The sequence below is a fragment of the Schistocerca cancellata genome, chromosome 4 (assembly GCF_023864275.1).
Source record: "Schistocerca cancellata isolate TAMUIC-IGC-003103 chromosome 4, iqSchCanc2.1, whole genome shotgun sequence".
In the NCBI taxonomy this organism is placed as follows: domain Eukaryota; kingdom Metazoa; phylum Arthropoda; class Insecta; order Orthoptera; family Acrididae; genus Schistocerca; species Schistocerca cancellata.
The window spans coordinates 582,885,350-582,912,966 of NC_064629.1; the positions used below are offsets into that span (position 1 = coordinate 582,885,350).

Consider the following 27,617-nt stretch of genomic DNA (forward strand, 5'->3'; position numbering starts at 1 on the left):
CCCTTTGCAGTGGTGAGATAGTATTATTGTTCTAATGCTTAAGCTGGGCAACAACCCAACATCCATCAACAGTTACCAGCTGATTAGCCTGACAAACATGCTCTGCAAACTACGTGAAAGCATGGTAGCCCATTGATTGTGCTGTGTTCTTGATTCTCGGGATCCTTTGTCACTCTATTGGTGTGATTTTCCGGAGGGACAAACCACAACTGACCGTCTGATTAGGTTGGAAATAGCAGTCTGACAGGCCTTTTCTAAATGCCCACACCTCATGGCAGTCTTTTCTGACCCATATAAGGCATACGACACCGCATGACACCATCACATTTTACTTATCCACCATGACTGGAGCGTTGGTGGCTCCCTACCATTTGTATTCATCAGTTTTTATTCCAACAGATGTTCAGGTTAGAGTTGATACTTCACTCAGCTCCCAACAGGTCTAAGAGAATGGTATTCCGCGGGGCTCGATACGGAGTGTCACACACTTGCTCATTGCCATCACCATGCAGGTGACCTCTTGTCAGGCCACTGGTTGGCCCCACACTGTATACAGCTTTCACTGTGTGGTCTTGACTGAAGGCCAGCCTTAATTCACCATTGATTGGAGCTTTTCCCATGCTTTCCAGTTTTATTCTGCAAAAATTGAAGTCGTGTATATTGGTTGTTGTACCAAAGTCCATCCTGACCCATAACTCTATTTGCATACACGGTGCGTGGACATGACTCCCTTAACAATGTTTTAATATGTAATGGCTCAGTGAGTGGTCACCAGGTCATTCACTGATGTTACTTTTGTCACCCTGTGATATCTACTATTCATGACCTTCCCTCTGAACTTAATCATACTATCTGCGTGGTTTTGTCTTTCTCTGGTGCCCTAGTCTCATGGGTATCACAGGGAATGAAGAAACAATTCCTCACCCCCACTGACATTCCCATGTATGGATTTGCATGTGCAACTGAAGCCTCTACTCACTTGCACTAATGCCCCCTTTAATAAACTCTGCGTAATCAAGGAGGCTATTGCTGCATGGCACTCTTCCTTCCATTCCTCCTTTAAGGAATCCACTGTTGAATGTCACTTCCAGATTGGTCATACCAGAGTGACTTACTATTTTACAAAACAAGCCACCCCCCTCCATTACCCCCCACATCGTGCTTACGGAGCCTTACTTACAGTTGCTCATATCATGGTGAAATGCCCCTCATGCTTGTCTTCCAAATTCTTTGCCCCTCTTGTTGGCAGATGACTCTCAGACAATTCAACTTGTACTCCATTTTCTCTGTGACAGTGGTTTTTATTGTCAGATATTATGTTTTAAACAACCTTTGAGGTGGAGACAGGGTAGTTGGGGTTGGGAGAATCCCTTGCCAATGTTGTGTTAGGGAGACCTTCGATGCTGCCTAATTTCCCTGCTGCTTCTGTCATCCCTACTTTCATCTGTTGTAATTGCTTTTAGGCAGTTTGCCTCTTTTTCCACCACACCCTGTTTTCCATTTTAGGACTAGCACTCTGCTGATTAGTGGGTGCTGTCCTCCTTTTTAACGCTTTGTCTATGATGGATTGGGGGTGGGACAGTTGTGGGAGAGCCTGCCACCTTCGCATGCAGAGCCCCAGGGCATGCCCATGTGAGGCCTTAACAATTTCTTTCATCTCGTTTTATTATTAATGGTCCGACCAATGTCCATTATATTTTTAGCCTTTCCCCTTTTACTTTTCTGGATCTCCTGACTAGAGGGCATTCTTTACTCTGTAGCTGTCTTCGCCCTTAATCAGGTTGGCAGGGGTCAGATATGGGTGGAGTTTCTCTCGCCTTGGGTGAGCCCTGAAAGACCACTTGTCTGCTCTATCCTATGATCAATCCAATCCAATCTATATGTGAGGAGGTACCCAAAAGAAATCGTACACATTTGAGCTTTTATTGTACTGTGGTTTGCTGATAGGAATGCGTAGAGCAAACATTCCAAAGTCAGTTATTCGAGTGCCATTACAGGAGGAGGTCAGGACTAGTTTCAGGAGAGTTTACAGTGACAACTGTTTTGTGTGATTGTCATTTTTGCAGAGGCTGATTTTTGTGAAGAGCGTGTGGCAGTGAAATTGTGCTTTTTGCTTGGAAAAAGTGGAACAGAAATTCTTGAAATGTTAAAAAGGCATACAAGGACGATGCTGTGGGAAAACTCATATGTTTGATTTTTTCCCGTTTCAAAAATGTTGAAATGTCAATTAATGACGAACCTCATTCTGGTTGTCCTTCCATGCGCTGAACACATGAAAAAAGTGAAAACATTCGTGCAGTCATCAATGAAGATCGACAGCAGACCATTGAAAAAATTGTGGAACTGTCAGAAGTGACTTGGAGTTCAGTGTAGTGGATTGTGACAGAAGATTTGGCAATGAAAAAGGTGGCTGCTAAATGCTGAACAAAAACAAGGCCACATGGAAGCATGCTGTGCTTTGAAAGAAGAGTCCGAGAATGATCCAAACTTCTTTTCAAAAATTCTCACAGGTGATGAAACTTAGTGCTATCCTTAATATCCTGAATCAGAGCAACAATCACACCAGTGGAAGACTTCAAGTTTGCCTTGCCCCAAGAAAGCTCGTCGGGTACAATCAAACATTAAGACAATGCTGAGTTGTTTTTACAATGAGAGAAAAGTTGTCTATTCAGAGTTTGTTCTACAGTGTCACATAGTTAACCGGGCTTTAAATTTTGAAAAGATGGTGCAACAGTGTGTGGTAGAAGCATCCTGATTTGTGGCAGTCGGGTGATTGGTTTTGTGATTGGTTTTTCCATCATGACAATGCCCCTGCTCACAAAGTCTCGTCTGTATTACAGTTCTTGACCAAAAATGGTATGACCCCAGTTCTTCACACACCCCTCCATTCCACATAGTCACCCGACATTGCCCAGTGGTTTTTTTTTCCTAGAATGAAAAGAGACACAAAAGGAAAGTGTTTTGCTGATGTTGCTCAGGTGAAGAAAAAAGATGGAGGGACTGTCAAGCATCACAGAAGATGAATTTAAACAATGTTTTGAAATATGGAATAAAAGATTAGACAAGTGTATTAGTGCAAGTGGCTACTGGTTTGAACAGGATTTAAGGTTTGTGCTTAAAATGTGAATAAATAAGTTAAAAAAAAGTGGTTTCTTTCGGGTACCCCCTCGTACTTCTACTTTTCCATAGATTTCTTTTTCAGTTCTAGCATCAGTATTGCCTTCAATGCCCATGTTTGTCAATCCTACATCTTTTTCTCGTTGAAGCACATTCCTGGTGGATGTCAATATCTTCAGATGACTGAACCCTTGACTGAGGGACTGATTACGTTCTCTTACTCCCTTACCCCCAATCAACCAACAAAACCATCTTTACATGTCAGAAATTTTACAAGCCATCAAATGCAACTGCAGTTGTCAGCAGTATGTGTCCCACTCTCACTTCAGTCATTAAATTGTGGAAAAGCTGTAAACATAGGCATTAGGGAAGAGTCTCCTGCTACATTTGGCAATGTTGTCACTGCCTATAACGATGTTGCCATTACCTCTTGATAACCCCACATGGTTAGCATTAATAGTTGTTATACTTCCTCATGGTTGAAAATGCAACTCTCCAAATCACTAAAATGTTCAGAGTGTGATTTCTACATGTCACAGTTCCAGTGTCATCGCTGCTTTTATAAAGGTGAGTTAAACACAGAACAGAAAACTTGTCCTGATTTATTTGACACTTTGAGATCTGTTATAAAACAACTCCTGAGTAATGTGAGACATGTTAACTAAGCGTTCGAATCGCTGCCCAGTACTCACAGTATCAGAGTTCTGTCAGCAACAAACAGCCAGAAATGTAAACACCGTAAACCAAACTAATAGACCAATCAACACACACTTCACTGATCAAATTACAACTGCCTCAGATTGACCCTGGGCTGGCTTATATGCAGGATCGTGGCATGATCTCATCAGAGGGCACTCCTGATGACAAACACCATTTAGGTAGTGGTGCCAACATAGTTTACAGTAATTTTGTGCCAGCTATGTGATTTACATAGTAAAGTTGGGTGGAACTACTAAACATTGTGTTGAGGAGAGAAAAGTTCAAAAGCTGAAGGTGCTGAGATAATTTCCACGTGCTTAGGCTGAAAGTGTTTTCAAGATAGTGCAGCCTTCTGTGCTTGCCATCTCCTGTGCTGCAGTTATTAAGAAACCTAACAAGTGATTAAACATGCTTGGCATAAATACACAGGCTTGCAATAGCTTCTGCATGCAGATAACTCTTTTTCTTTGCCTCTATCTACTTGACCAACAATATTGAGCATATGAATAACATTTAATTTCTTCTCAGAAAAAATGTGTGTTAGCTTTGATGGCACTAAATACATTTGTATGTCTGATCAGAAGTCTCTGTGGTCCTGTTGGTTACATTTTTGTAGCACCTTTCTCTGATCCTGCCTTGAACTGTGGCTCTTTGGTTAGTAGACCAGCCAGGCTCCACAACCTAATGAACATATAAATGGTGCAAAATATTGGTGTTGCAATAGCAATGTGCATATGTGGAACAAGCTCTAAAACTATCAACTGCTGTAGAGCTCAAGAACCATCACTTTTGATTTGGAAGCAATTGTCAATTGGCCCACAGGAATTTAGAAACAAATACTATGAACCATTACAAGCTGCTGTTTGTCTTCAGCAATTGTAGGACGAGCTACAGGAATTTTAGATTAAGTGTTTGTTCTAAACAGTAATCTACTTGCATAAATTGAAATAAACATCCTCTATTCCATTGCTTGCAATAGGCAAGGTTTCTAGTTCGATCCCTGGTCTGGCACACAGTTTTAACCTGCCCGTAAATCTGTCATATACAGAGGTGCAATAAAAGTAGCAATCTGTTTTTCTTTAGTAAACTGGGGTCCCAGAGCTGTTTTCGATAAGTACAACAAATATGAAGAGATTCAACTCGGATTAAATTAGATACATTTCATAGACCTATAGTGAAGAGATCCTTGTGGACTTGAAACATGTCAGAAAAACATAAATACATAATATATTTACAAAATAACTAATATGCCTTCCACACGTCCTAAGTCATGTGGTCCTCGATGATGTGGAAAAAGTAGAAGTAATTATCCTTTTTTTCAGTTACTCATTAACAGTGTTGCTTTTTGTTTTATATGTGTACACACATAATAATATGTGCCTCAATGACAAATTATGGTACCTTCAGAGTGGATGCACTCTTTGTTTGAACCCTTGCAGGAATCCTGTGAGGCTTCGAGCATTGAGGATAATAGACAGGGGATTCTAATGAAGTAAATATATGCTATCAATGTATTTTGAGTATCTAGTATACATTTTTACAATATTTTATTTGTGGTTTTTTTTCCAGATTGGTGGTATGTTTGCAACTCCAGTTATTCTCCCTCCTGAGGTTGCAATTGTAGCAATTGGAAAGATACAGGTAAAATTTTAGTGCACTTCACTTTCATTTATTAATTCAGTACTCATAATTTCATAGTACGATTTGCAGTTCCTAATTTACATATATGTGGAGGAAAATATGCCATTATTTTCTTTTATATGTTGAAACTCTCTGCATACATAACAACTAAATTTTAGAAGCTTTTCATTCAATACTAGCTCTGCCAGTAGGTACATGTTTTTGCTGTTTTCCATTGTAATTTTATTTATTACTACAAATGAATTGATGTATTCAAAGTAATCCATGTTTTGTGCAAATAATGCTTAGAGAACTGAATAATATGTATATGAACATTCTGCTATGTGTCAGTACAAATGTTACTCATGACTGTGTAGAGGAGTGCTCATAACTGAAACACAGTTTCATACACTGACAACTTCTAATATTCTCATAGACAGAGAATAGACCTTGTTCGCTACCAAATGAGCTAACACTCCCAATCAGCCCATCTTGTCACATCTCATTTAAGTAATGATAATGTTATGAAAAGGATAGATAGCTACTCACCATTTAGCGAACATGTTGAGTCGCAGGTAGGCCCAACAAAAAGACTAAAGACTAAAGACTAATAAACACACAAGCTTTTGGCCAGAAGGCCTCTTCTGAAATAGACAACATTCACCCACACATTCACGAAACTCAGCTCACTGTCTGGCTACAGGGGACAGACTAACCCCGGCAGCCAGAAACGTGGTCGCGCGCGTGTGTGTGTGTGTGTGTGTGTGTGTGTGTGTGTGTGTGTTTTTTTTTCTTTTGTCTATTTCAGAAGAAGGCCTTCTGGATAAAAGCTTTTGTGTTTAATAGTTATTGTGCCTATGTGCAACTGAACCTGTCCACTATATGGTGAGTAGCAATCTATCCTTTTCATAACGTTGTTACTATTCTGTCATGAATTTATCATTTTAGTAGCATCACACATTAGATCCACAGTGCAACAACCTTCCATGTGTCTGGCTCTCATTCATTGATGTGCTTGCAAAGGGGTATTTTCTAACAGGACAAAAATGACACCTACAAAAGAAACAAGGAGTTCAGTGTCCTGAGATGCAAAATTCCAGCCCAAACATTGACCATGTGATTTGAAATCTCAATTCATATACTGATCGTGGCTTCTGTGTGCTTACTGATATACATTGTGCGTGTTCACAATACCTTACCTGGTAAATGTAACTTCATCAGTCAAGAGAACGAACATTAGGAAATTTCACTGTTTGTTGCACTGTTGTAGTAGCTAGTCATAAAATTCCAATCTGTTATGTTGATCTTAGGAGTGTAAACTTTGCCTCCTAGTATTGTGATAAGGTTAATAAAATTCCATGTACTTGTGGTAAAGTTTACATTGGTACTACCAAAAGAAGCATAAACACGCGACTGAAAGAGCATAAAAGTCTTTGTCGACTTGGAAAAATAGAAAAGTCAGCTGTAGCGGAACATGCTCTTCAACCAGGCAAGCACCAAGTGAAGTTTTCGGATACCGAAGTTTTATCTACAACGTTAAATTACTACCCATGGCTTTATAGAGAAGCTATCGAAATTTATAAACATAACGATAATTTTAATAGGAAAGAGGAGGGTATGAAACTTAGCAATATATGGACAGTGGCTCTACAAAACTGCTAACAATTTTTATCTTTGACAAGGTGGTAATCGATAGTCAACCTTATCTTTGCTATGGATTATCACTGCTCATCACGTGTCACCTGAACCACGCCCCCCTTTCTCACAATATATAAGTCGCTCTCAGACACCCGACCAGTCAGTCGGCAAGACTCAGCAGAGCAGCGCCTCTGAGGAAGTCCAGCGCAGTCCTGGACAAAACGTAAGGAGCAGAAAAGTTCTTGGACCACGACCTCACATCCCAGAAAGTATATCAACAGCTAATGCCTTTCAGCCTGGAAAGACCAAATTTAGAATTGCATATGAGATACCAAAATAGCATGTTATTTGCTGCACTGATGAACCAGGACGTTTATGTATGGGCATGAGTACCTGTTGGACACAGATCATGTACTTCAAACACATTCTGCTTTTATATATCCACCAGGAACCATCTGGCCAGTTTCACAGAGCTGTTTATCTAGTCAATATAGGAAATTTTGTGCACAGAATAGTGACACAGCATTTATGATACTGTAATATTCCTAAATGATCATGTACTCTTCTATGGACTCACTGAAGTCATGCTTCACATTCATGGGATGACATGAAGTAATTAACAGGTTATAAAGCACCTGAGGTAAAGCACAACTAGATGTTTATTTGCAGCCCTGTGGATTCGTGTAATGACTACTGTGACCATTATCAGATTTCCCTGAATTGCTCCATGTAAATGCTGGATGGATCCTTTGAAAAGAGCACAGCCAATTCCCTTCATCATCCTCTCATAATCCAAACTTGTGCTGCATTTCTGATGACTGCACTGTTGATTTGATGTGAAACTCTAATCTTCCTTCCATTTTCAAAAGTATGTGGACACTTATTAATGGACATTAATATGAGGTGTTTCCACCCTTTGCCTTTATGATGGCTTGAATTCTGCTGGGGACACTTTCAATGAGGCGTCTGAATGTCTGTGGACGAATGGCTGCCCATTCTTCCTCAAGGGCCGAAACCAAAGTAGTGATGTAAGACGCTGGGATCTGGAATGAAGTTGACATTCTAACTCATCCCAAAGGTAGGAACACTTTCAGTTAGGTGTTTAAATGTCTGTGGACAAATGGCTGCCCATTCTTCCTCAAGAGCTGCAACCAAGGTAGTGATGTAAGACACTGGGGTCTGGAGTGAAGCTGACATTCTAACTCAACCCAAAGGTGTTGCATTATGTTCAGGTTGGGATTCTGGACAGGCCAATCCATTTCAGGAATGTTATTGTCCACAAACCACTGGCTCGCAGATGCTGTTTTGGTCGGTTGGCTATTTGTTTTTGGGGGAGGGGACCAAACAGCGAGGTCATCGGTCCCATTGTTTTAGGAAGGATGGGTAAGGAAGCCAGCTGAGCCCTTTCAAAGGAACCATCCCAGCATTAGCGTGAAGCATTTTAGGGAAATCACAGAAAACCTAAATTAGTATGGCTGGATGCGAGTTTGAACCATCATCCTCCCAAATGTGAGCATACCTTGCTCAGTCGTGCTGCTTTATGGCAAGGTGTAATGTCATGCTGCTTTACAGCGAGGTGTAATGTCATGCTGCTGATAGACTCAGTTATCATCTCCAAACTGTTCCACTACTGTACACAGTACACAATGCTGTAAAATGTGATTATGTCCTTCCACATTCAGTGTTTTCTTAAGTGTGATAAGGGTATCACATTGTAACCACAAAATACATCCCCATACTGTAACACCTCTTATGCACTTCACTGTTGATGTTGCACATGATGGCAGATATATTCTCCAGAATTTCTCCAAACCCAGACCCTTAAATCGGATTGCCATAGAACAGGTGATTAATCATTCCAGATCACTCATTTCCTGTCATCCAGTGTCCAGTGGCATCCCTCTTTACACTACCTCAAGTGTTGCTGTGCATTGACTACAGAAATGTGTGGCTTATGAGAAGCTTCTGGACTATTGAACATCCCATTCTTTTTAACTCCGTACACACAATCATTATGCTAGCTAGACTCCAGGTAGCATTTTCAAACTCATAAGTTACTCCTTCTCTGATATCACGTAATTTTTTTTGTAAATGCTCTCCACAATGCTTGTGATCTCTGTCCATCATACATGAGATCTGTCTAATGTCAGTTTAGGTGCAGTTCTTCCTTCCAATTTCCACTTCACAGTCACATCACTAACAGTCAACTTGAGTAGCTTTAGACGGATTGACATGTGGACATGATGGATTTGTTAGTCAGTTGACTCTCTGGTTCACATTTGAGGTCACTAAGCTCGCCTGGTTAATCCATTCTGCTTCTCTAATGGTAATAAAACGCTCCTGGCTTACTTTTATACTTGTGAGTCCACCTCTTGTGACATCTAGTTGTCATTTCTGTGTTTCATAGGGTGCCTGGCTATTTTTGATCATATAATGTACCGTAGTTCCCGATAACAGGATAACATACACCTTTGATGACTTTGGATGGTTTTGTGTCATTAACAGGATTCAAAATCATTGTACCGTGTCCTTTCACCTGGCCTCCAAAAGCTACGCAGAGTGTGTTATCTGCACTATCGAGACTCAGCTCCATAAGAAAATGATGTCCAACACTGCACCTAATGCCCTCCATAGTTTTCTGGTAACTTACAGAGCCACTCTGATAGAAGGGTGCAGCCCAGACGGAGTGGCTTCGTGGCATACTTTTGATCAGATAGTTTATGTGGTAGGTGTCAAATGACAGATATTAGAGTGGAACATAGCTGGAACTGTTGCTCAGATTTTTCCCCTCATGCTGCTTGCTGTGCAGAAACTGTAACCACACAAATGCAATGCAATACAGCTATGGAATGTCTTGTGTTTCATATAATTACCTGTAAAACAAAATACTGTTCCTATGACACAGACTTCCATGTTAATATGCATTAAAACATGGCAACACATTAATTATGATCAGATTCAAAAGCATTGTTAAGGTTAAATATGAGTATCTCAATTTGAAGTTTGAAATATTTACTGTATTACTTCGTTTTCCAATAGAATCCATCTTAGTTGCAAATACTTCCCCATTCTACAACATTGCTACATAATCTACTTCATTGTACATTTTCTCTCATCAGTGAACCACACGACATTTTGACTTGGAACTCGTGCCATTTAGATTGCATTATTAACCTAGACATTGTTAACTACAGCATGCAAGAAAGAAAACAGTATAAAAACTGGCACTGCACACAATTTGATATTCTGGTAAAGCTGATTGATACTGTTCCAATGCGGCATGTTACAAAAACAGCCGCTGCACAGCAGGTAATACGGGTATTGTAGGTTGTTCATATTATTCGATTTTAACACACTAATTCAGTTGTTAGAGATTTTAGCTTGATTTATCTTCATAGATATAAAAAAGTTAGGCATGTATGCAATTGGTTCTTCCATGCTGTTTGGAAAATTATGTCACAGCATGCTGCCAGTTCCAAATTGTGAAGAATCTGTTACCAGGACTAAACGCCTGCCTCATTTAAATGCGACCAAACAGTGATAGATTTTGTATACTTTTTACAGCGCAGACATTCCTTGTTTTCATTACACTGTGTAAACTAGTGTTGGGATAAGTCACACCACTACTTCTAGAATTTGTATCTATATAATGTCACATTTTTGAATGACATGTCCATTGATGAGAAATTTTTAACTACATTCCTAATAGGCATATTTACTCACTTGTGTGATTGTGCCACTGCGCCTGTGGATAATGATGTCCTATTAACAGTTGACTTTCAGAAATGACATTGCCTATGACGCGCTTTTGTCATGCATAAGCCAACGTCAATCCAGAATTAAGGAGTTGGTGTGAAGTATGTTATACTGTGAGTGCAGAAAATTTCATTGTTGGTTAAGACCAGGTAGGTCAACCAGGTTCAAATTTATACGCCTGACTGACTTTTTTTCTGTCTGCTTGAAACTTGGTCTATTATCCATTACATGCACTTGCATCTCAAAATAAAGACAACAAACTATGAAAGATATCAAAATGGATAGTTGGTAGGTTCTACAAGTAGTTGTAATTTTTGAACCATCTCATAAATGTGACTACTAGAAGACAATAACAAACCATACTGAACATGAGTGTCAGAAAAAGTTACTAATGTTGCAAAACAGCAGAAACCATTGAAGATGTTGTTGTAATGTGTACACACAACACAACCAAGAATGTTAGTACAACTTTATTACTTGTAGACTGTGGCATGTACGCTAATCCCCATAACATACGCTGAACAGAATAAGATAAGGCAGATGTATGCAAGCAGCAACAACATGATAACTGAGTGAGAGCATAGTACAGCAGGGTTTAAATAGGCACTCGCCCGTATCACGGTCAATCGGAAGTTCACAGTATTGCCCTTTCATGGCCCACTCTCGCTGATGACAACACACTGATAAAGCACATAGCTTTCAAGTGGGTGTGCATTACTTCATTTCTCTTGCCTTGGGGAACAGCTCGGATTCACGAGATGTCCATGGTGTCTTCCTCTGCAAGGCTCTGAATGAGACGACATGCTGATACTGGGGCGTATGGTTAGAAGTACTTGGGGCGCACTCAGCATTGCCCTCTGCCTTCTCGTGTCAACCCACACAGTTGGGTGGGTGATGCTGGCATGAGCTCAATGTCCACATCAGGTCCAGGGTCTGGTGGTCCCCCGCAGTTGGCAGCTGAGGCAGAGGAGATGGCTCCATTGTGGACGGCAGCTGAATTGCTATTGGTAATGGTATTGGTTCATCCATCAGTGATGGAGGACCCCTCATATGTCATGGCAGGGACCCAGCCACATGCAAGCGCAACTAGTCATAATGACGTACACAGAGGCCCTCCTCCATGCGGACATCGCAGTGACGACAGCTGCGGCATCAGGAAATGATGTTGGGAAGCCATTTTGGGTGATGACCAAACCTGCATGCCCAGAGAGCCACCCCGAGCCAGCAGTTCGGCTGGGCTGTTGTTGCTGAACAGTGTGAACCGTTAGAAAGACAGAAATTGATCCAAAGCAACATTGAACAGGGACCAAGATATGTACTTCTTCATTTGCATTCTGAATGTTCTAACTAACCTTTCGGCCCCACCGTTGGACTGTGGGTGGAAGGGCGGGGCAAAAATGTGGCAAATCCTGCAGTTGTTGTAGGAGGAGGCAAACTTCCGTGTCACAAACTGAGGGCCGATATCAGAGACCAACGTTGCCAGAAGTCCTTTGCTGGAAAAAGTTTTCTACAGGGCTGCCACGGTGGTAGAGGCTGAAGTTGATGGGTAACGAACATCACATGGGAACCGAGAGAATGCATCAGTGCAAGCATGCATTAAGAGAAGGGCCGGTAAAATTGATGTGGAGACAGTCTCAAGCGTGCGAAGGTTGTGGCCACGCAGACAACATTGCCACTGGGGCAGATTGCTGTGATGTGCATTAAGAACATGTCATTACCAAACCAGTGATATCGCTATCCAAACCAGACCAAAAAGCATGATGGCAGGCCAATGCCTTGGTGCGTGAACCCCCCTCCCCCCGCCCCTTTCCCATTCCACCCCAGTGATCAGAGTGCAGCAATTACAGAATCTCCAAAAAGAGATCCAAGGGAATCACTACATGAAGAGCTGAATAGTCCGTATCGACAGAGAAATGATGCTGAAACACATAGTAGTTATTAAGGTGGTCAGACACCCGCAGTGGAGGCACTTCAGGCTAGCTATGTTGTATGCAATGTATTGTTTGCCTTAAAATAAGATTGGTAGCACTAGCCTGTGCGACCCAAGCGCTAGTGATTGGAAGACCATCGACAGTTTGTTGAATGCATTCATCAACATGGAAGATCGGGGTAACTCCTCCCAATCAGAAACTGGGCCTGGACCAGCCGGAAGACAGGAGAGTGCGTCAGCATTTGCGTGTTTAGCTGTGGGGCCGAAGTGAATCATCTTGTTCTACCAAGAGGAGAGGAATAGCGTTCAACATTGAAGGTGATGCATTTCTTTGTCTGCCAATGACACTGGGAGGAAGGGGGGGGGGGGGGGGGGTAAAACAGCAAAACTAACGACTTGTGATCTGTGATGAGATGAAATTTTATACCATACATGAAAACATGAAACTTCTTTCAAGCATAAACAATGATGAGGGCTTCTTTCTGTATTTATGAATATCAAGTCTAGTCTTTGACGCATATGTAATAAGCCACTCGGAGCCATCAGAAAATTTATCAGCCAACACCGCCCCCAGCCCATGCTGGGATGCATCTGTTGCTAACACTAAATGTTGACTCAGTTACTAGGTTATGAGGCAAGGTGCAGATTGTAAAATAGACTTAAGTTTGGAAAACACAGTGTCACATGCCTGCGACCACTGGAAAGATGCCCCCTTATGCAGTAAGGCAGGTAACTGTTGTGCAACTGACGCCACCCCTTGCAAAAACTGATGATAATAAGCAATCTTATCTAAAAGAAAATCTGGAGTTCCTTGACCAAAATAGGACACGGAGGAGCCACAATGGCAGTGACATTCTGAAAAATAGGTTTGATACCAGAACTAGAGACCTCGACCTCGAACCCAAAATCAACAATAGAAGGCTTGGGGGGGGGGGGGGGGGGCATTCTGAAAAATAGGTTTGATACCAGAACTAGAGACCTCGACCTCGAACCCAAGATCAACAATAGAAGGCTTGGGGGGGGGGACGGTGCTCTTCCAAATTGCATTTTAACCCAGTGGCCTGTAACACCAAAAAGAGCGTACATAAGTTGTTGAAATGTTCGGTGGTGGAGGAGCCGGAGACCACAATATCATCAAGATAGTTGGCACACATCTTGTGAGTTTCTCAAGGAACCATTGACAAACTGCCAAATGGTAACCACAAGTATCGATACAAGCCAGAAGATGCGTTAACGACCAAGAGCCATTGAAAGTCTGCGTCAATGGGAAGCTGCAAATATGCATCGGAGAGGTCAACCTTGTAAAAATGCTGATCACCAGTGAGCTTAGCAAAAAGTTTGTTAGGGCGTGGCAAGCGATATGTATGAATGATACACTGAGCATTGACAGAAACTTTGAAATTGTCGCAAAGGCATAACCGTCCCGTCGGCTTCTTGTCAATGGCTAAGGTGGTAGCCCATTTGTGGGATGCAATTGGTTGGACAATTCCAGAGACCGTGAGGCAGTTGAGTTCTGTTTTGACTTGGACACCAAGGGCCATCGGCACCAGGCAAGCCCGAAAAAAACGGGGTTTGGCCGAAGGTTTCATTGTGACATGAGTTTTGAAATAATTGGCAAAACCCAAACCCGCAAAAAACACAGCAGGAAATGCAGAGCATAAAGAGTCGAGTTGTGTATAAGGCACGTGATCAGAGACAAGGTTAACTTCCTTGGAATTAGCAAACATAAAGAGGTTAAAGGCGTCCAAGACAAACAACTTTTCGGTGCAAGCATTGTTCACCACCAGAAAAGTCAGTGGACAAACCACAGATTTATATGTGACAGGGGCTGAGAAACTACCTAATATTGGAATGCTTTGTTTATTGTGGGTGACTAATGTATGTCATACTGGCATTAAAGGGGGAGAACCCAAGTCCATGTACATTTGCAAGTTGAGTAATGACACAGCAGAACCAGTGTCGACTTGCATGTGCAAAACCTGATAAAACTTGACATCATTAAAAAGCTTATTGGGTGCAATAGGGATTGTTGATACACAATTGACATCCATGTCAGCATCTGCAATAGGCTGTTGGAATTTTGAATTACAAATAGGAACAATGTGGCCCGTTTTGCCCTGGCAGCAAATGGCCCACCACTTGGGACAATCCAGCATGTCATGAGTGACAAAACACGATGGACAAGAAGGAAATGTGGAGCACTTGTGTTGGTGTTCATTACTGGGCTTGTGCTGCTGCTGTGGCCATGGCCGCTGCAGTGAGTTGCATTGGCCACCGTGATGTTTTGCTCGTGTGTGGACTGCTGATACCATATCCTCCCCCTTTGAATCATCTGACAAATGGCAGGGGGAAGTGGTTTGAACTTCTACAACCTCGTATCATGATTGAATTTGAGTATCCACAGCCCCCAAAAGCTCAGACAATAGTGCAATAGTCAGAACGTCAGAGAGAGAGAGAGAGAGAGAGAGAGAGAGAGAGAGAGGTTCACATTGAAGGGCCTGCTCATGAACCTCATGATCAGGGGCCAAACATATGATTGCATCTTGAACCATTTGGCCAGTGTACAACTGCTTTCTTTACATTGGTGACAAAATGATGACAACTGCTTAAACCTGAAGCTCAGCTGCCCAGGTCTTATAGGAATGTTCTGGTTTCTTGTGATACCGATAGAACTCAACTAAAGTGGCAACGACGTGTGTCCGTTTACTATAGTATTTCGACAGAAGGTCACACATGTTATCAAAAGAGGGTGAGATGGATCCTGCAAGGGGTAGTGGGGTGGCAGTTGGCAAAGGCATTGATACATGCGAGACGATACCTGGGACAAAAAGAAAGCATGGCTTAAGGTAACGTCAGTCAATCCAAATGCATGAAAATGCTGTCTCAACCGCTTTTCATTGGCTTCCCATTCTCCAACAGACTCATTGCAAGCCGGGGGGGGGGGGGGGGGGTGTTAAACAACCAGGGTAGTGATAGGCAAAAGCGGAGGTGCAAGGGGAAACATAGATTGAGACGGATCGGAACTGGCCAAAACAGAGGCAAGTGTTTGCAATACTTGGGTTGGATTGTGTTGTGCTGTGGTGAACGTCTCCTGCTGTTGACTAAGAGCCGGCAACGCTGCCGTGAGAACCCCTTCCTGATCAACCAGTCAGCATAAAAACTCATCAGTAGCACCATCAGACATTGTAGACACCATGGAGGGCCAATCAGAGACTGAAGACAGCGCAGAGAACAATCCCATCCTCGTTGCCACATGTGTTGTAACGTGGTCACACAACACAACAAAAAATGTTAGCACAACTTTATTAGAATGTGGCATGTACACCAATCACTATAACATACACTGAACACAGTAAGATAAGGCAAATGTATGCAAGCAGTAACAACATGGTAACTGAGCGTGAGCATAGCATGGCATGGTTGAAATGGGCACCCACCTTTGCCGGGCTGTATCGGAAGTTCACTGTATTGCTCTTTCGCAGTGCACTCTCATGGATGACAACACACTGCTAATGTGCACAGTTTTCAAGTGTGCGTCCATTACTTTTATGTGTGCATCCCAATTTCATTTGATTCGTCAGATGCTGGATGTGTATGTACTGGCAAGAAAGGTACAGATACCAGTGGTGCTGACAGAAGATCGTCCTACTTTGTTGTGTGCTTCAGCAGGTCACATTGCTGTTTCTGTAGTACCCTAAACTGTATTTGACTATGCTGCAGCTGTTGTTGTTGTTGTTGCTGCTGCTGCTGCTGCAGTTGCACCAACATCAGCTCCTGCTGCCACAATTCAGTAAACATTGTGTCTATGATGCACTAATAACTTGCAAGGCTTTGCATTCATAGTCACTAAAAGTTTTGCAGCCTCACACTGATTTAAAAAAGTCACTGCAGCAATCCTCATAGCATGTGGAAACCAAGACCAACACCAAAAATCAATAGCCTAAAACACAGTAAAGTGCTATTTTTACAGTTAAAAGCAGTTAGTAGTGATGAACAAAAACAGAACCATCTTAGACAACACCACAAGTCCGAAAATTAAAGTGCAGGTCCACAAAGTGGATGTGTTCTAGAATCGTGAAACTACAACTTCAATAACAAAATGTGAACTGCTTAATCTGCCTACTATGCTGCATATTTGTTTCCAGTAGAGGTTTTGCTAATCATCCCCATGTGGTGATTTCTGTGACCCTCAGATTTATGGCACGTCTCTTTATATTTGTCACCATTGCCAGAGTGGCTAGATATTAGACTTATAACTTCTCCCTCATAAAACAGCTTCGACATCCCTGTGTCACATACAAGGCTTGTGGCATAAAGTTTAATAAGAAGTTATGCCATTATGGTGTGTGGTTTGGAAACTCAGTGGTAAAGAGCCAATCCCTGGTCAGTCCTAGGATTTTTATTTATCACGTGACACTTCCTTCACCTCTAACATTTGTTAATGTGAAAAATGCCAAGTTGCTCTGTGGTTCAAAATCCACATTAAACTGCAGGTCTACATCTACATCTACATATATACTCCGCAAACCAGGGCGGGGAGGAGGGCATCCTGTACCACTACTAATTGTTTCCTTTCCTTTTCCACTTGCAGACAGAGCAAGGAGAAAACAACTATCTATATGCCTCCGTATGAGCCCTAATATTTTGTATCTTATCTTCATGCTCCTTAGACGAAACATATATTGGCGGCAGCAGAATCGTTCTGCAGTCGCTTCAAATGCTGTTTCTCTACACTTTCTCAATAGTGTTCCTCGCAAAGAACAGTGCCTTCCCTCCAGGGATTCCTATTTGAGTTCCCAAAGCATCTCCGTAACACTTGTTTGTAGTTTGAACCTAGCGGCAATAAATGTAGAAGCCCTGCCTCTGAATTGCATAAGTGTTTTCCTGTAATACGATCCAGTGCAAATCACAAACACTCAAGCAGTGCTCAAGAACAGGTTGCGCTAGCATCCTACATGCAGTCTCCTTTACAGATGAACAACATTTTCCTAAAATTCTCCCAGTAAACCAGTGTCAACCATTCGCCTTCCCTACCACAATAGCACGTGCTTGTTCCATTTTCATATCATGTTGCAACATTACACCCAGGTATTCAAATGATGTGACTGTGTCAAGCAGGACACTGCTATTGCTGTATCCGAACATTATGGGTTTGTTTCTCTTACTCATCCACATTAACTTCCATTTTTTTTTTTTAAATTTAGAGCTCTCTGTCATTCATCATGCCAACTAGAAATTTTGCCTAAGTTGTCATGTATCATTATACAGTCACTCATCTTCAACACCTTCCCGTACAACACAGCATCATCAACAAACAATGGCAGAATACTGCTCACCCTGTTCACCAGATCAGTGGTGTGTATGGAAAATAATAATGGTCCTATCATACTTCCCTGTGGCAATCCTGACAATACTCTTGTCTCTGGTGAACATTTGCCATTGAGAATAACATACTGTGTTCTATTTATTACGAAGTTTTCGAGCCAGTCACATATCTGGGAACCTTTTCTGTATGCTTGTAACTTTGTTAACAGTCTGCAGTGAGGTATCGTGTCGAATGCTTTTTGGAAATCTAGGGATGTGGAATCTGCCTGTTGCCCTTCATCTATGGTTTGTAGGGTGTCGTATCAAAAGGGCAAGCTGAGTTTTGAATGAGCAACGTTTTCAAAATCCATGCTGATTTGTGGGCAGAATCTATTCTGTCTCAAGGAAATTTATTATATTCAAACTGAGAATATGTTCACGAATTCTACAGCAAACTGATGTTACGGATATTGGTCTGTAATTATGTAGGTCCGTTCTTTTACCATTCTTATGTATAGGAGTCGCTTGCGCTTTTTTTCCAGTCGCTTGGGACTTTTTGCTGGGTGAGAGATTCATGATAAATACAAGCTAAGTACAGGACCAATGCTGCAGAATACTTTTTGTAAAACTGAATTGGGATTCCATCCGGGCCTGGTAACGTATTTGTTTTCAACTCTTTCAGTTGTTACTCTGTCAGGGATGCTTATTACTATATCATACATACGGGACTTTGTGCAGTGATCAGATGACGGTATATTTGATTCTCCTTCATGAACAATTTCGTAAACACGGAATTTAAAACTTCTGCTTCTGTTTTGCTATCTTCAGCTTCCACACCAGATGGTCAATGAGTGACTAAATGGAAGCCTTAGACCCACTTAGCGATTTTTATGTAGTCCCAGAATTTTCTCAGGTTGTACCAGAATTTTCTCGTGTTCTCTGCCAGATCTTTTGCTAAAGTGTGATGATGATAGTTGTTGCATGCTTCGCACATAGATCTTTTCACAGACACACAAATCTCTGCTAACCTTTGCTTGTTGTCATTTGTGTGTTCTCTTTTGAACCGAGAGTGCAACAGCATCTGCTTCCTCAACATTTTCCAAATTTTGCTGCTAAACAATGGCTGGTCTTTACCATCCTTACTCCACTCCACTTACTAGGCATGTACTTGTCTAGAGCACAGTTTATAATCTGTTTCGACTATGCCCATGTTTCCTCTGTGTCCGTCATACTGGAACTAAATGATTGCAATTCATTGTCAAAGTGATGTTGTCACAACTGCTTGTCTGCTCTTTGTAGTAGAAAGCATAAATGTCTGGGTATGTCATTTCATAGATTGGAGGAAAGGTTGAGGACATACTACCTTAAATAGGACCATAACAAGTACAGCACTGTGGTCTTCAAACCAACTTTCAGATTGATTACAGCTTTACCATTTTTTTTTTTTTTTCGTTGTATTTATGCACAACTTGCCTTGTATCTTTATGTTAGACATGCTGATTAAAAGAGCACGGGTCTGTAACCTGTGAGTATCTGTCAGTAACTAGAACATACTATGCTTGTAAAAATGTTCCTGTTTTGTAGTTATGGCATAGAATTTAATAATAATACTGTTTAGTATTTGCAATCTTTTTCCTGTAGTTAAGTTTACTCTCTAGTATTTGTGCCAGTATTTAGTCACAACAGGTTTTATTTTATTTGGTAACCAGTTTGTATTATTAATGATCATCTTCAGAACATTCAAGAAATCACAGAAAAGTTATAAGTGAAAGCAGTGCACCATGATTCTAATTTAAGCGTTAACATCTACATACATAATGCGAAACACTATGAGTTGAAAAACAGAATAATATTGTCATAGGGCAATATACCTGTATTAATAGACTTATATAAAATGCAAGGCATTCATATCACATTATGCTGGTTATAAATATACCTGTAAGCACATTTATTTTAGTAATTATATAGATTATTATTCCACCATGGCTTCATGATTTTTGCCAATTCATTTACTTTATTACAAGGATTGTACCAAAAATAAGGTTCCCAATGAGCTACAGCCTCGAGGGAAGGTGCTAGGCTAAATCCTACAACAGTGCCGTGTGCAGTGGTTCCCCCGCTCTCGAGCCTGCCCGTCAGTAATTTGCTACGTCGCTCAGTGTTGGCTTGGCAGTCGTCAGAGATGGAAGTGTTGATCGCCACTCCCACCAAGTGTGAGGTTCGAGCAGTTTCTTTACGCAAGGAAGTTACCGCCCATGGAGATTCACCAGCAACTGACTGTGGTTTATGGTGAAGAGTGCATGTCTGTTCAGCATGTCTGCAAATGGTGCAGTGGTTTTGCTGAGGGTCGCACGGAAGTTCATGATGAAGCACGGAGTTGAAGACCGCCAGTTCCGGATGCGATTGTCCAGAAGATCAACAGTGCTCTGCATGAAGATCGGAGGGTCACTATCTGTGAGCTTGTTGAACACATCCCTGAAGCTTCCCACAGCACAATTGAAAGAACTTTAACAGAAACGTTGGGTTACCGCAAGGTATGTGCTCACTGGGTCCCCTGGATGCTGACTGATGGACACAAGGAGCAATGCCTTGACTGTGCTCAAAAGTTTCTTCAACAATGTGATGGGTATGCAACAAAGAGAAGTTTTTGGACTCTATCATCGTGGAAGATGAAACATGGGTGTTTCCACTACATCCCGAAATAAAACAACAATCTCGTCAGTGGCGTCACTCCGGTTCACCACCACCAAAGAAATTCAAACAAACACTGACGGCAGGAAAGGTTATGTCTGCTGTGTTTTGGGATCGGAGAGGGGTATTCCTGATCGATTTCATGCAACCTGGGATGACAATAAACGCAGGCAGTTTTAAAATGCCTTTGGGGGTGGCAATACTATTGTAATAATGACCTATATATAGCCCATAGCTCTGTGAAATTGAGCTGGATATGGGGCACCATAACAGATGGATATGCCCTTGTGTGTACACACCAGAAGATGAGTAGAACATGCTCAAAGTGTGTTGTGTTACGTTAAGTTAAAATATAATAGTAACTGGCAACATTATTATGAAAATAATTATTCCAAATAGTCATGGTCTCTAACACTTAACCACTGTGGCCACAATTAATTAGTAAAGTTCATTTATGTTAAAAGTTGTGGAAATTTCACTGGTTGGGGTTCCATAGTAGGGATGATGTTTTGTAGAGTGAATTCCCTTTCCCCTATTATGACTTCATAGTTTGTGTCCTTCAGCAATGTCACATGTATGTTAAATGCTCCCAGGTTCAACATAATTGTACTGCTTCTCTAAGTTTGTGCAGTCTCATCATACACTTTTACAAGAAGGATTCAGGCAACTTTTCTTGATTGAAAAATAATCATCGTGTTCCCCTTATAATTTTTTCATTAATTTTTCCTCTATGGTACTCTTACTATCAGTCTGATATTGACCTTCAGTTTTTAAAGGAGGCACAGATAGCTTGATCAGTAGATAGTAAGTGATATTTTCCACCGTTCCTTGCAAATGCCGCTGTCTCCCTAATGTTCTTCACAGACTGTGAAGGCTTAGTATATCAGTTGAAAACCTGTTGTTTCACAATATTTCTTATTTGTTCAACTTTCTTTGTCTTCGTGGGGATCTGATGTCTTTACAGCTGCATACAAAGTTCGTATGATCAGCAAATGAATAGTAGAATAAACCAATCGTGTTCAGGAGGCAACTTGTGAAAAATTACTCGCAGATGACACAAGGCAACGTCTCAATTTCATTGTACCATTTACTGCAAGTGAAGTTATTTTTAATGCTGTGAATATGGAATATATTTTCCCAATATGTTAATAACAAATGGTATAATAGCTGGGACAGAAACTTCAAAGCAATGGATTTGTCAGCTGTGAGGAGACGTTATTATGTATATGCTGTGATGTGTGGCTCAAAGAGGGAATAAATCTTAGGGTCGAAACTGAACAGTTTGCTGAAACACTGAAGAGAAAGTGCTAATGGCAATGGGAGAGAGAAATTGTGTATATTTAGCAATAGTATATTGGCTCATTCTGCCAGTTCATCCACTTCAGGAGGACTTAGAATTCAGCATGTCCCATCTTTCTTTCTTTCTTTTTTCCTTTGTGCACCAGACCTAAATTTGAATTTTTATATATAACTGGTCTATTTTGATTGTTTTTAGAAGTGAAATGTCTAGGCAAATAATCCCACAGCAGTGGTCCTTGCTGGTCAAAATACCACAAGGCACAGTAGTAGATTTGAAGTGCAAGAGAGATACGGTTATATCAGTCTTATTGCAATTTGTGTATTTTCATTAGTGGTTGAATGGAATTTTTACTATGGGATTAGCATCACAGAACTAACCTTTGTGGAATTAGGGGCTTGTCTGCTCAGGGTTGTGACGGGTTTTGGACCACAGACATCAGAAACAAGAAATGATGTGTGTAACTAGAACATAAAGAGGGAGGCAGAATTAAATAGTACCACCATGTTTATTGATGACGTGACCAAGACATCAACTCATGGGGAGAGCACTCAGTCGAAGACCTGGGAAAGAGAGAGAATTTAGTAACGTATGGCCATGTTACATGAAGAAAGAAAAGAGCCAACAGCACAGCAGGGCTGTGGTCACTACTAGAAATGTGAGCCTGACAAAGCACAACTAGGCAGTCAGAGCACAGCTTGGTAGGATGCCTGAAGGCAGAAGAGGATGTTACATCAGGGAAAGGGTCCAAAAGCAAACAGTGGTGCTTGGTCATGTCACCATATCCTTGTACTCAGAGGTGGCAGAAAAGATGGTGTGGTGGTTGTTCAGCAGCACAGTCTCACTTTTGTTCTAGATGTTCATTCAACACTATAGACAACAACAGCTGCTGCATGTATTACAGAATTAGGAACTTAATGTATAGATTAGATGACCTTTAGTACATTGCTGTGTTAACTTGAAAACATCACACAAGTATTCTGTTTCATGTGCCTGGATTGTCTTGCACTAGATTTATCAAAGACTTTCATCCTTGTCTAAGAGAAGCTATGTTTCATGGATACCCTTTCAACCTCATCCAAGTCATTTTCTATCATATTAAGTCCATTTATAAACACTTAATTTTTAAGATGTTTTGCCCTTGATGTAATTATTTCTTTCAAATCACCTATATGTGTAAAAAACGAAAAGGTTTCATATTCTTATACATGGTGTGCTCATGGGAACCTACTATTTTGTCCTCCTAAAATATCCAACTCATTTGGAAATAAAATAACTTACTGCAAGTTGTTGATTGTTTTGTTACAGACACTTCCAAGATTTGGCAGTGATGGAAGTATAATGAGGGATGAAATAATGTGCATAAACTGGTCGGCTGATCATAGAATCATTGATGGTGCTACAGTGGCAAAATTTTCCAACTTGTGGAAAGAACTTATACAGAATCCACATCAGCTGTTATTCTAGGGGAAAAGGTATTTTTTTGCTGTGTATGAAACTTATGGTGAATTTGTATAGTAAAAGCTGGTTTAAATGGTTTATATTGTGTTAACTATGATGTGTTTATTATAATGACCGTAAAAACTTACCAAAATATAAAGAAAGAAGTGAATCAAAAAACAGAGAACAAAAAGACTAGGAATTGAAATGTGGATGACACGAAGCTTTCAATTATGGCCCCCATGAATGCAATGAGCAATTTTTAGAGAAATTTGTAATTTATTTAAAGTTTTAGGACAGGTAATTCCATAGTTGAGAACATACAACATGAACAACTTGAGATTAACACTTGTGGTATTAGCATAAAGTGAAGAGCCATGGAAAGAAATGTAGAATATAAGAATCTGCTTAGTTGAGAACGTTTTTGTTGTTGTGGAATCCTGTTTTTGTAGGTAGATATTTGAGGGTTTGTTTATGAAGGAGTTTGACGGATGGGGTAATGTGATCGTGAAGTGGATTTATGGTGGGGTCAAAGTGCTAACTGTTATCAGTGTTTGAACCTTGTTGTGGGATGTTACAATAATCTAAGATGACTTGCCTTTTGATGTATTTAGAAAAAAACTTTTTGCGATTTCGTGAAATATGAAGTCATGCATATGACTTCTGGCACACAGATACAGTTGTTTTCACTCTTTGGATTTTAACAGTAAACTTATCCCTGATTCACACTTTACTTATCATTTCTGTCAATAAGAATCAGTTGAATGAAGGTTTTGTAAGTTACCTCCTTTATGGGAGAATTACTTTTTCATAGGACACTTCCAATGAATATGTGTCTAGTATTTGCCTTTCTTATAACTAATTATATGTGGTCATTGCTCTAAATGCATATTCTAGGTATTTAATGGTTGGTATTGTCTCCAATGATTGATTACCAATTGTTGAAACAAAAATAATGGATCATGTGGCTATTTATTTGAAATACAGTAAATATGTGAGTGTTGAGAGTTAACTTCCAGCATGTGCACCAAACATTTATCTTCTACAGGTCATCCTGTATTTAACTACAGTTTTCTGACATTGTAGTTTCCCTGTATAGAACAGACATGTGGATATTATGTTATTTACATGGTCATTTATATTTATTGTAAGCAATAATGGTCATATAACAACCCCTTGGGTTATGCCTGAAGCTACTTTCACAGCTAAGGACATCAAGATCAACTGTGTAAATAACATTCATCATTGAGGTGCTGTTATTAAACCAGTTTTAATGCCAAGTGAGTACAATGAAGAGGCTTCAGTGATGCAGGAATACCAAAAACTAGATTACTGGCCAATGTTAACAAGTAATTTGATTTTACGAATCCACTTTTATGCTGTTCCCTACCACAGGATACACACATGTATGGATAAAGTGGGGCAAGCATGAAATTGAGGCAGTTTGCTTCCAGTTATGAAGAATGGAAGAGTTTCTGTACTAGCTTCAATGCTGGTATGTTTTTAGGGAATTTTGTAATCAGGGTGAAAGGGCATGTTGATTCACTGACAGATATTCTTTACAGTGAGACATTTTAACTTCCAAGATGGCTACAAGCATAACCAAATGGCCAGAAATGTTCAGCATTGGTTTGAGGAGCATGAAGATGAAATATAATGTCTTCATTGGTCTCTAAAATTGCTAGGTTTTAATATTTTCAAACCATTCTGTTCACTATTAGAAAAATAGCAAAGGGCGCATTACTCTCCTGCACATCTCTAAAGAAACTGGAACTACTACTTCACAAATATTTATTGATCACCATTCATTCTCAGGAGGATTAATGCATTTTTCAGTTATAAAGTGCCCTATTCCATCATAGATGGGTGTGAATAATATTTTGTCCAAACCATGCTTGTTTTCACACATTTCTTTGTAACTGTTCTGCTCCAACTAATCATGCCACGGGAATAAAAGTTACAGGAATTCACATGACACAAAATACATATCATTTTATTTTCTGCATTATACTAGAAAATTCCAATAAAAATAAATAATAAATGAAAACAGAATCATAATCTTTTTCTGGTGCCTTCGTCCTGCAGCTGCACACAGTCAGCGTGGTTATTAACAGCTTTGGCATGGTTAATTTAAGTAGTGGCCAGATGACCTTCCTGTTGCCATTATGTTACCCCCGGGGATGGAATATGTGTACCCAGCCTGTCTGTGTACAATGTTGTTCATGGGAGAGTGTGCAAAAGTTTTCTAAATCATGTAACTGTGGCGGGACTTGGGTACCCACCAAGTATTCATTTATTCGGATGTGGGAAACTGCCTAAAAACCACATCCAGACTGGCTGGCACACTCACTCCACTGAGTGGATTTTATCCTGGGCTAATGCACAACCATGTCTCACAAACGTCGCTTTAACACGCACACACGGGTATTTGGGTGGGTAGTGAGTGAAAAACTGAATGCTTAACAATAATGCCCGGAAAAGTTCCTAGATCTCCTTCTGAGACAGAAATGTGAGCTGTTGGAATGTGTGTGCACATGCCATTATGCAGATTTGACAGTGGTGCCTGACGTGCTGGCAGCTCAGAAAGTTCAATTCTGTTTCTTCACATATTGGCTATGGAGATCAAGAGAAAATTCTATATGTTTGTCACAAAAGATATGCTTGGGATAGCATACGATCAATTTTCTGCCCATCTTTCTCTAATCTGAGTATTTGCTGTGTGTACAATGAACACTCACTCACTCACTCTCTCTCTCTCTCTCTCTCTCTCTCTCTCTCTCTCTCTCTCTCTCCCCCCCCCCCCCTGCCTCCCTCCCTCTCACACACACACACACACACACACACACACACACACACACACACACACACACAACCTGTGCCCTGTTTTCTGCTTATACATTCCCAGTTAAACTGTTATTTATACCTAATCACAGAGATAATTGATACATAATCACATTATCATTGTGATGAAAAAGATGTCCTGGGGTCGTGTATGTACCTTCTTAAATGTCAGTTCTCAAAACCACACTTCTTCAAGTCCTTCATTTTCTTGTTCAGCAGGTTATTAAAGATCCTGACATCAGATCTATTTATTAATGGAGCATTAAAAATTCTTTGTATTGTTTATCACCAAAGCTGCTCAAGCCCTAAAGTGTCTTTCACAGGTACTTTATTGAGAAAACCATTTGGATGAAAACAAGTTTTGTTTATTTCCTTCTTATTATATTAAATTTCAGCCTCCAGTTGCATAAGCAAAGAAACTTTATGTTTTGGCTGTAATAATGTAGCCTTCTTCAGAAATGTCACAATATTATATTGTCACAATACTATATTGTAATTTAATATAATTACATTTTACAGCTGCTGACTCTGCTGCACCATGCTAAAAATATTCAAATTTCCTTCTTAGTTACTTCTAACAAGGAAATTTAAATACAAGCTTACAGTCATCAATAATTTTAGAATTTTTTGCAGCAGAGAAAGAACAAGACAGGGTTTCTCTGTACCAGCAGTGGGTAAATAGTTTTGGCTCGGTAACCACATTGTGGAAGCAGAGGTTAGTGGGGAGATGCACCTTGTAAAATGGTTGCAAGCATTGCTTAACTTTGCATTTCAGAAGAGTTATAAATTGTTACATAAAAATTTTGACTGTCTTGGCAGATTGCACACCACCATTCAGTGAGCCACATGCAGCCCGCAGGCTGCTATTTGTCCACACCTGCTCTATACCAATTAAAAGTGGAACAACTAACAGAAATTTTCCTTCCATTTCACTGTCAGAAACTTCGTAATATGTGTGTAAAACAAGAACTCATATTTGTATCTCATTTTCTTTTAAACAACTGCTGTTTCCTTTTAAAACATGTAATCAAACTAATGTGATGTGTATGTTTTGCAGTACAAAATTGTGATGTATTCAGGAGAAGCTATGAGGCCATTCGTCTTATTTCAATAATGTAGTTACTGTTTTTGAGAAGTTTCTGTGGGTACCTCTGTAGAAGTCAGGACATGACTCCTATAGTGGTCGGTGAATCGGCTGCTGGCAAGTCAGGATGGAATGCTGTTTCCTTGCCTGGACGTAGGCTATGTAGGTGGTGGTCATTGGAATTGTATGGCTGACCATCA

The 27,617-nt window shown here is 40.5% G+C and overlaps 1 protein-coding gene across 1 annotated transcript in view; it reads left to right on the plus strand.

The window, feature by feature from the left end:
• The window catches only part of LOC126184238 (lipoamide acyltransferase component of branched-chain alpha-keto acid dehydrogenase complex, mitochondrial), a 95,536-nt gene that overhangs the window by 66,437 nt on the left and 1,482 nt on the right, over positions 1-27,617 (plus strand). The window contains exons 7-8 of the mRNA XM_049926607.1: positions 5,386-5,457; positions 23,361-23,527. Coding sequence (XP_049782564.1) covers positions 5,386-5,457; positions 23,361-23,519 — 231 coding nt within the window. The 3' untranslated portion in view covers positions 23,520-23,527. The remainder of the gene's footprint in view (positions 1-5,385; positions 5,458-23,360; positions 23,528-27,617) is intronic.